Source organism: Tasmannia lanceolata, unplaced genomic scaffold (genome assembly GCF_043159265.1).
Source record: "Tasmannia lanceolata isolate RefF3 unplaced genomic scaffold, GAP_Taslan_0.1 ptg000011l, whole genome shotgun sequence".
Lineage (NCBI taxonomy): Eukaryota > Viridiplantae > Streptophyta > Magnoliopsida > Canellales > Winteraceae > Tasmannia > Tasmannia lanceolata.
Window position 1 is genome coordinate 25842932 of NW_027518688.1, and position 11309 is coordinate 25854240.

Sequence of the window (11309 nt, forward strand, 5' to 3'; positions counted from 1 at the left end):
AACAAAGAAGCAACAGTTCGTATGCCAATCACAAATTAGGGTGCTAGAGTACTAGGTAACTAACAAATTAGCAAAAAGCCCGAACGTTGATGGAAGCCCTATAAACATGACCCATACTAGGCTAGGTTCCCCCTAATCCCATACCAAGGAAGACCCCCACTTAGGATCATAACATTCTACCACGATTCTGCATCCGCTGTCCTTGGTAGCCTATTTTGTGGCAGCTTTCATTCGGGCCTTTTTTTTTCCCAAGAAGCCCTTTCCACAAATCACCCCTTCTGCAGTCCCATCATGTGGTTACTTTCACTATATTTCTTTTAACAGGTAGCCCTTTTCACAGTTTGCCCCTTACGTAACTTGAACATGTTGTTCTGATACCAAATGTTAGGTACCTAACTAATACGCTAAAGGCATAGACCCATGCATAACAGGCCCCCACTAATAGCCATAACCTTTAGAACCGTCTGATGGGAGTGCATATTGATGCATGGCTCATCCATTGAAAGTCTTGATACACAAATGGCTTGGATCATTGAAAAAATGGGTCCCACTTGTACCTTTATCCGCTTATATTCTGCGAAAAAAATATGGGCATGTAATATATAGGAAGTTAGGAAGTAGGAACCCCTATTTTACAGAGCTTTTTATGGCCATGTTTTAGCAAAGTTTGAAAAAATATTCTGGTGAGTATTTGTAGGGGCAGTTTTGAGAGATAGGAGAGAGAGGGACAAACTTGAGAGTTGGGAGGAGGGAAGCATGAAAAGCTCCTAAAAATCAAGAAAACAAAATACCAACTCTAAGCAGGTATTATTTTTTCACTATTTTTTAGGGATTACTCTCCACTCCCACCAACTCAAGTCCCTCCCTGTCCCTCCTCTGCCCATTTCAGACATTTGGGCAATTGGGTCCACGATTATTCTATGGAACAATTTTTCATGGTTGATGGATGTGCATATTTTCCGGGGAAAATCAAGAACCGGGCAAGAGTATAAGGGATATCACTCTAATTTCAATAAAACTTAAATTGCGTTGGTTCAAGTCACATTTTTTTTCTTCTCATATGTAGTCAAACAATGTAAAAAGCCTGAAATTTGGAAAAGTTTTTCTTTTCCAAACTGTACCAATGCAGTAAGATCATTCTACCATAAAACCATTCTGAACGCTAATTTATTGGCCTATTACAACTTTCACATGTTCTCAGCATAGGCTGAAAACATATATTGACCATTTATCCTCATGATGAATGAGAATTCTACCTTAAGAGTACAACTTTACATTGTTTACAACTATAGCAATTTATTTTCAGACATGGGGTTGTTGCTGTACAGATTTATCTTGATGGGTTAAAGTTTTCAGGTTCATTGAATCCCCATTTTACCTCAAAATCAAATCAGCTTCAGTCTTCATTTTCCAAGAAAAACCTCTATCCCACCCCACCCAACTTTCATTCCTGATATTTGACCAACTGCAAGTAACAAAATATGCTACTTTCTCCATAATGTTGTGCATACTTTGTATGAATTCTGATTATTATTTCATTTATTACTAGTCACTAGCATTAGAATTTTTTTTTTTCATTCAAATCAAAATTTAAAAACGCAACTCTCCGGCCAAACAATTAGGCAACACTACGGTGACGCCTGGGTGAACATCCTGTTTACTTAAACAAGACGTCGAGAGTTTCACTCAACCATTCCCCTTCCCCGACATGGCGACAACATAAGCCAATTGACCAACAGTGACTTCTAAAAAATGGTTGAGAACTAATATTCTGAACACGCCCCCCACCCAACAAAAAAAAGTAACATTTTTACTGTACATAAACCAATTTGTCATGAAAGATCCCTTCTTTCTTCAGTCATGAAGACATAAGCAAATTGACCTGTCAAAAGTACTCATTAGTTTTCCCATTGTTTCACAATCATCAAGTTTTTTTTTTTTTTTTTTGAGAATTAACAAGGATTTATTAATTAAATGAGGGACAAGGCGTCCCAGTACAGAAAAACGATATGGGGTCAGGCACAGAATTGCCTATGAATTCCCCGTATCACAATCATCAAGTTCTTCGCCATTCATTTCTGATTGATTTGAAATGAGTTAAACAATATATGAAATAAGGACTCCTTGGGGGTGGCATGGGGATTTGGTCAATAAAAAGAAGTCATCTAGCATAAGAATATTGTCAAAAATATGGTTTGGGATTGGGGGAATGGTTGTGGAAGGACCTATCTAGCGGTAGAGGTTCAGGACCATAGATGTACATTTTTTTGTTTCATGTGGTCACTGGGTTCAGGGTGGATGTGGAGGAATGTGTTTCGACTTGGGAGGATTTGTGAATGTGTTATGTTTAATGTATGGTTGCCTCTTTATTTCTCTTGGATTGACCATCTCGGTCTTCCTTTTTTGATGAAAATTGCGAGCATTCCAAAAAAAAAAAAGGATTTGTGAAAGTGGGCCTCAGCACTACCCATGCTTTCTGAAAATAGCTATCAGAGTGGGAAGCAAGAGCGAGGAACGATGTGAGAAGCAGAAGCACAAAGTGAAGGGTCTAGAAAATAGCATATGCGGGAAGCGAAGACCTCCAAGGAAAGTAAAGAAGAAATGTGAATGGTGTCATCAAAGGTCGATGTGAAGCGCGTAATAGGCCTAATTAAAAGCAAATAAGAAGCATATAGAAAGAGATATAGTCATAGTAGGTTAGAGAGGAAGGGTTAATATATGTTAGTGTTTACAAGTAGAAAAGAGGACTTAGTGGCTGATTGGAATTTTAAGTTTCAAGAAAAAAGATAAGTTTTACTCATATATAGATTGAATGTAAATTTTTAGGAAAAAAGATCTACATAATTTTTATTTGAAACTTTAGGTAAGTTTATTATAAGTTTTAAATACAACTCTTTCAGAGTTGTAAGAAGGAGAAAACTCCTTTAAGAAAAAGAGTCATCCATACAGGAAGAGTGTGGAAAGTACATTTCTCCTAATTTTGGAAGTGAGAAGAATTTAGCTTCCAAAGTGAGCTTCCGTGGAAGCGAAGTCTGAAAAGTATTTTAGCTGGTTAAACAAGATATTTTTTCCCTAACATCTCACATTCCAGATACAGTGATGAAGCTTTTTGTGAGTTGGTCTAAAGGTCCATTTGGAGACATAGGTAAAATTCTCTGGAGAGTATCCCATATGCTGTAGTGTGGGGTATTTGAAATGGAAGAAACAGGATAACTTTTACGGGACACAAACTGACCGGACTGTTGATGTTGGAAGTCAAATTATCCATAAAGTGGGTGTTTTTAGAAAGATCTTTGGGGTGTATCAGTTTGGGATGTATTTCTAGATTGGAGATAAATTTTCTGGACCAACAGAGTACTGTATAAAACCAAAACAAGATGGCCTCCATCATATCTTAACTGAATCAAACTAAATTTTGATGGTGTTTTTTTTTCTTTTTTTTTTAATGGTAAATTTTGATGGTGGTTATGGGTAATGACTGTAATCCAGGTCCAGACAATACTGGAGGAGTATTTAGAAATCAGATTGAGGACTGTAATAATATAGGTTTTTAAATTCGTACTGCATTATTATTTTTACTGACTGTTTGATGGTGCATGGTGAATGCACTGTTTTGTGAGTGTAAGCGAGTGCAATTGTACCTTACTCTAGGGGCCACCATAACCCCGACATTCTTTTAGTAGTTTTTTTCACTGATAGTTCAAAGAGAGTAAAAGAATTCTTGAATGCTTAATAAGGCTTTCATTTGAATATGCCAATGATTACTTATTATTATTGTTATTATTATTGAGGTTTGGGACTTGAGGCTGAATTGATCTGAAGCCTATTACTAGACAAAATAAAACCAAAAGAAAACAGCTTGCAAGCAATCAGAGTAGTTTGATGCTTGATTATAAACTTCCACTGACACTTTTTTTTTTTAAGGACTTTTTTACGAATCGATGCGACGTAGGGCTGAATCTCAGTGGATCGTGGCAGCAAGGCCACTCTGCCACTCCACTGACATGTTGACTTCAATGGGGATTGATGTCTGAAGTCCAATTCCTTGTATGTACCCTACCCACACCCCCCCTCTCTCTCACACACACACACACAAAAAAACTCATATATCCAGAAAATATTAACACTCATTCCATTATTAAATTGAAAAGTAAAAGAAATAGCACAATCATCAGCTTTCAAAACATTTGAAATATCTATGTTTAGAATAAACCTTACTGCTCCAGGCATGCATGACAACACATGTCACTAGGTGTTTGATCTTGTTAAAACATTATGGATGATTGTTGTGCTTATGTAATTGTTTCTGAATGTGCTTTTTTTTTAATTCTAGCATTTTCCAAAGTTTCATCTTAAATTTTAATAGATTTTACAGACTTTCATAAACTTTCATGATTTTTTACAAGATTTTCATAAACTACTATAAACTTCCACCAAGTACTTCAACTTCCGTGGGGTCGAAGTCTAAACCGAAACCGATGTTTGAATCCTTGGTTTAAAGACACTAGATCTCAACCAATTTTAGAAATGAAAACCACACCAACCTAATCTTAGTAACAATTTTAACTCAGTGTGAAGAAAAAGAAACGCCTAATCAGTTTTCGAAATATAAGTTAAACACTAATTTCAGTTTGCAACTATAGGGTGGACGAGGAAATATTATTTACTTAGACCAAGGATGATTATACGAGTTCAAACTTCAATACCTGCTGAATAACACCGCAGCTTCACTTGAAGAATGCTATGCTGAATAGGTCAGCCAATTATTTTCAATTGGTTTTATAATAAGTTTTCGAAATATAAGTTAAACACTAATTCCAGTTTGCAACAATAGGGTGGACAAGGAAATATTATTTACTTAGACCAAGGATGATTATACGAGTTCAAACTTCAATACCCACTGACTAACACTGCAGCTTCACTTGAAGGATGCTATGCTGAGTAGGTCAGCCAATTATTTTCAATTGGTTTTATATGCAATTCCATGTCCCCACCAATGACCCTGGAGAAAATTTATTAGATCTAAAGATAGAAATTGCTTAACCCAATTAGCAAATTGAATATGTAACCTTCAAAACACACGCCTCAACATAAACATACATGCATGTAGTACAACAATGAATAAATGCAATCAAGGAAGTCTTGCGTAACCCATATTAAGATCCATTTAACATTTTCTCAATGTTATATGGAATGGGAGCATGAACTGTTGAAGGATAGAGATGATGAACAGAGTGAAATATAGAGAAGAAAAATTTAAATAGAAGTATAAGCATGATCGAGTAGTAAGAAATGAATGAAATGCACACATTAAAGTTCTTCATTTTGCACGCATTCTTCTACAATGGCTTCAAACAAATTGCATCTAAAGGTTATTATAATTTATGTGCTCTACCAATCCATGTAACCAAAAAAGTTCTTTATTTTGCATCAAACGTCATACAATGGAAAATTACCTAAACGTTCCACAAAATTAAATAATAACAATATGGATATTACAAGATGGGGGAAAAAAACTTGCCTCTTGTCTCCGTGAAGCAATTTGCTCATCTCTATTTAATTGCAGTAAATCCAAGTCTAAATCCAAGTCTTGAGAATAAACATTTCAACTTACAGGGTTTTCATATGCATGTATCGTTGCTTCAGTTAGATCCATCTCCTTTTGTTTTCATTTGAGACTCAAGAACTTTACAAGGAAACTGAACATTGAGAATTTACAGACGAATTTCCATTTGATAGGGATGAGGAGAAAGAAAAATTTGCATCCGCTCCCGCCACAGAATAATTGAAGTCATATCCAAGCCATAATTGCAATTAAAGCAGCTCCATAACTATAATGAGAGCTACAACAAGTGTGTTGGAAACCACTGGTGAGCCTTCTGTTTCGCCTTGATGAAAATATGGTATTGCCTCACTTTGTCAGTTCGTTATCGAGCCCAATGCTGTCAAGCCATGTAACTATCTGCTGGACGAATGGCCTTACTTTGGGGCACTCGTTTAAGCAAATAGACGCAATTTCCAGCACCTGCAACATTTGCTTCTCATTCTCCTTATCATAAAGAAATGGATCAAAAACCTCAGTTTCTCTCTTCTCCTTCTTCATCTGAAGCACCCATGATATCAAATCCCTGCACCCTCTAGGTTTGCACACATCCATGGGCCTCTTGCTAGTTAGAAGTTCCAAAAGAACAACGCCAAAACTATACACATCGCCCTTAAAAGTGGCGATTGAAGCATGACAATATTCAGGAGGGATGTAACCTAATGTCCCGACCAAATCTGTAGTCACATGGGTGTCATAAGGCATTATAAGCCTTGCAAGCCCAAAATCAGCCAAGTGGGCTTCAAAGTTTTCATCTAGGAGGATATTACTCGACTTAATATCACGGTGGAGGATGTGGGGATCACACGACTCATGCAAATAAGCCAAACCCCTTGCAGCTCCCTGTGCTATACGAAGTCTAGTATTCCAATCTAGCGCAGAACCCCCGTCGAGTTTCTCATGTAGCCAGTAATCCAAGCTCCCATTCTCCATATATGAGTAAATTAACAATCTATCATTCCCGTATCTGCAATAGCCTTGAAGCAGAACAAGATTTTCGTGCTGGGCTCTCGAGAGTGTTTCCACTTCAGCTTCGAATTCTCTCTCCATCTGACCACAGTCACCAGAGAGACGTTTGAGTGCAACCTTGCTCCCATCTGGCAGAACCGCCTTGTAGACCAGACCAAAGCCCCCGCATCCGATGATATTAGCCTGGTCAAAATTGTCCGTGGATTTTAAGAGATCGTCTATGGTGATCTCTTTGTTCTCCTTGTTTTGAAATAGAAGAACAAGTCTGGACCCCACTTGTTCCAATTTTTCGGCATCCACAGCTTCTTTTTCGGTATCATCCTGTCTCCAAACACGGGTTCTCGACAGAAACAAGAAGGCAATAGAAATGAGAAAAACTGTTCCCAATCCAATCCCAAGAGCCATCCCTACAATTATACCTTTGTTTCTCCGTGATTTCTTTATTGGTGGGAAAGGATTTGGTGGGAAAGGATTTTCCAGCTGACAAAGGGGGAAATGATCACCACCACAAAGACCCTCATTCCCCTCAAAGCTTGACGTAGGAAAGGTTGAGAACTGTCCTCTTGAAGGGATCAACCCGGACAAGTGATTATTTGCTATGTTGAAACTTGATAGAAAGTTGAGGTTGGTCAGAGTGGCGGGTACGGATCCTGAGAGATTATTGGAAGACAGGTCCAAAACTTCTAAGCTTCTCATGCCTGATAATTCATCGGGAATGGGGCCTGAGAGATTGTTCCTGCTCAGATCAAACACATGGAGCCTCTTCAGATTCCCGAACTCTTTCGGGATAGGTCCGCTCAATCTGTTAAAACTTAAATCCAAAGATGGTGGGAAGCTCGTGACCTGATTATACTGCAAACCTCTTGTGCTTTGATTGCGTCTCATAAAAAAAGGAAAGTTTAGAGGTGGCCCTTCCAGCGTTCTGTTGCAAATGAGGTCTTCCAGTTGCGTTAAGTTTCTGGGGATTTCCCCGGTAAGTGAATTGTTAGACAAATCCAAGTAAAAGAGACGGTCAAGATTGCCAAACAATGAAGGGATGATACCTTCCAATTTATTCCATGATAAATCTAACAGCTGTAACTTACTACACCCCCACAACCACAATGGGATTGAACCAGAAAGACCACAATTTGCAATGACGAGAACCTTTATGCTCTCAAATCCTGTAATACCATTGACAGGCATTTCTTCACCATGGAAATTTGTGGTGACAACCAGAGTAGCTAGGTTAGGGCAGTTTTGTAGGATTGACAGTGCTCCCGAAATATTATGGAGGCTGCAATTTGTAAGAGACAGGTACGAGAGGGCCTGGAGATTTTTGAAGCTCTCGGGAATTTGGCCATCCAGAGTGTTTTTAGCAAGATTTATAGTTTTCAAATTACTACAAGAGGAAAGAATATGAAGAATACGTCCATGGAATTTATTTGAAGCAAGATCAAGGGTACTGAGATTGACCATTTCTGTGCAATTAAGATTGATCTCACCATCTAGAGAATTGTTCCTCAAGTTAAGCAAGCTCAGTGTTGACAAGTTCAACAAGGAAGGGGGTAACTGACCGTCAAAATGATTTGAATGAGCACAAAGATACTGCAACTTTTGGAGCTTTCCAAAAACATCGGGGATATGCCCAGAGAAACCATTACGGGAGAGATCCAAATGGGTAAGGTTAGAAAGATCGCCAATCCTATCACTAAGCAGACCAGAAAGTCGGTTATCTTGTACATACAACCGTTTTAAGGACAGCAACCCATATAAATCATCTGCCAAATTCCCCGTCAAATTATTTGAGTCAAGGGAGAGATCATGTAGGAATCTACAATTCCCAAAACCGACGGGAAAATTGCCAGAGAACAAATTCATTGAAAGTTGAAGAATGTTAATTCGTCTTGACGTGTTGCAGATACTTGTATTGACAGAACCAGAAAAATAATTGATACTGATAACGAAAGCCTTTAAATTCACAGACCTGAGGAGGACTGGCTGGCTGCCATTGAACAAATTGGCTGTAATGTTGAAAACTCGCAAAGATGGTAGGTCAGTATCAGATGGAATCGGGCCAGACAAACGGTTATAGCTCAAATCAAGGACCTCTAAATGCTGCAAAAGGAACAATTTGGATGGCACCTGGTTCCTAAATGAATTAGAAGAGAGATTAAGAACTTTTAGCTGATCCAAACCACCCAAGGATTCTGAAACAACCCCTTTCAACCATTTGGATTGAAGCTCCAATCTAACTACCCTTCCACCCAAAGAATCCCCCAAACCTAATACATAAGAAGGCGCGCAAGAGACGCCTAACCAAGTGCAACAATCAGAAGAAGCATTGCCCCACTCATCTATTCTCGAATCCAAACCCATCATGAAACCTAGCAATGCATTTGAGTCATTCGAATTGCAGGTTAGGTTTTGAGAATTCAAGACCTGAGCTTGGTAACAAAACCCTAGAAAGATGACCACCACCCAAACATAAACAACACCCATCTCCAAAAAACTCAGAATTTAGAAAGAAATAATGAAAACCCAGAAGGGTCTTTCAGATTAAGACCTAGAAACAGTAAAACCCATATGAATTCACAAACTGAAACTGGTAACAAAACCCTAGAAAGATGACAACCACCCCAAAATATCCAACACCCAACTCCAAAAAAACCCAGAATTTAGAACGAAATGATGAAAAACCAAGATGGGTCTAACAGATTAAGAGCTAGAAAAAGTAAAACCCGTATGAGTTCTGAAGATTGCTGGGGTTTTTCCAACTACTTCCATGCACAAGACTAGAAAAAATAGGCAGCAAAACTCAGAAAGCAACACCAACCACAATAAAAAATGTAAGAAGAAATAGAGCCCAATAAATGGTCTTTTTTTTCCAATTTTAAGGCAAGAATTCAAGAAGAAGAAAAATAGAATCAGACGGAAGACAAATCTGTTTGATATTGAGAGAGAGAGAGAGAGAGACAGAGAGAGAGAGAGAGAGAGATTGGTTTTGACTTTGTTCTTTTTTGTAGGTCTGAAAGTAAGTATTGGAAGATCATTGGGGTAGGTGATTACCGGCTACTGCCGGTGATTTTCGTACGGTCATTGATTTGGCGGTTTGTGTGAAGTCAGAGATTTGTTTTTCATACACGGACAAGGTTATATTTTTCTATGCCGGGCCTTCGTGGGCGTATCAAGTACGTACGCTATAAACTGCGAGAGTACTGAAAGTCATAGATTTGGTGCTCATTCTGACTCTGTAGTCCTCAAACCACCCGAATTTGTTGTCCTTCCTAGATCTCTTATAAAATGATATTTCCACCCTCTTTTTCCCGCATTTCAACTCGTCTTTTTTTGTTGGTAGGTAAGATGAGGTTTGACGGGAACCTATTTATTAGATAAATAGAAAGATGTTACATTCATAGAAACAAGACGCCATCCCTAACTCGAAAAACATAAGAGAGGGATATCCAAAAACTTGGGTTAGACAAAGACGGAAAACTAAACCTAAGAATTCAAACTGCTCAATGCTCTAGAGTTACATAATTGGCTTGCTTGATGGGAGCATTTTAACCCCTGTTATTTGTTTTTATATAGAGGAGAGCAAAAGGGGTGTAATTGCTGATAAATTGGGTGCAAATATCATTTCCCGGTCGATTATAATCCTTCAAATTAATTTTAGCTGTTTTAAGTAGGAATCATTAGCAGTTTTTGTTTATGAGATTTTAAAGTGGGGCCCACTTCATAGGATGACCCAGACAATTCATTTGTTGGCCCACAACGTAAATAGGTTGTAAGTCATAAATTATCTTCACAGGATAATCCTAACCCTCTGATGAATAGAGATTCTGAAAATTTTAAACATTTGCCTCAGCCAGATTTTTCCACAAATCTGAACATTGTATCTAGATATTAATCCCACATTGATTAGATGATGTTATGTCCTTGATAAAATATGTACCCACATGAGGTGCAATTTTTTGAGTCAATCAAATGTATAATGAAGAATAGAAAGATGGTCTTAGATTAATCAAGGTTGGGCCCCCGTACTTATGGTATTTAGGGCACACAGGATAATGCCTCAACATAAGGGATGCAAATGTTGTGGAATGCTTCAAGCCCTCCAATTTTTTGTGTTTTAGAGTTGTGCAAGCTTTGATTTCAAGGGTCTTGACTCTTGACCTGAAATGGAAAAATGGAATGGCTTCAGCTTTACTCTTCTTTTGCTTCGATTGCACGTAAAATGCACGACGCGCAGTTGACAAAATTTCCAGAAAGATGTCGAAATTAGATTCAAACTTCATTATTATATTGTAGAAGTTAAGAAGTCTAACCGATTTCTTACGGAACAAAATATTTAGAAATTTTGACAACGGACACATGTTGGTCGCTCAATATTATCTTATTGCTTCTTCTAATTATTCACCAGTTGTTTAGAAGATGCAATAAGATAATATTGAGCGACCAACATGTGTCCGTTGCCAAAATTTCTAAATATTTTGTTCCGTAAGAAATCAGTTAGACTTCTTAACTTATACAATATAATAATGAAGTTTGAATCTAATTTCAACATCTTTCTCGAATTTTTGTCAAAGATAAATTAAAATCTCATAAAAAAAAGTCTCTTCTTATATAATAAGTAAAGAGTAAGAAACCACTTAATTCATCAATACTTCTTTCAAAGATCCCATTCTATTTTACTAGGTTAAAAATTGGAAAATCATAAAATATTACAAAAGACTAATGTTCTTCTTCTATTTTTTCT

At 37.7% G+C, this 11309-nt stretch overlaps 1 protein-coding gene across 1 annotated transcript; it reads right to left on the bottom strand.

The window, feature by feature from the left end:
* Positions 1-5404: 5404 nt before the first annotated feature.
* LOC143886799 (phytosulfokine receptor 1-like) lies at positions 5405-9524 on the bottom strand. Its single transcript, XM_077390919.1, has one exon. The coding sequence runs from the start codon at positions 9050-9052 to the stop codon at positions 5912-5914; it is 3141 nt and encodes a 1046-aa protein (XP_077247034.1). The 5' UTR covers positions 9053-9524; the 3' UTR covers positions 5405-5911.
* Positions 9525-11309: the final 1785 nt, after the last annotated feature.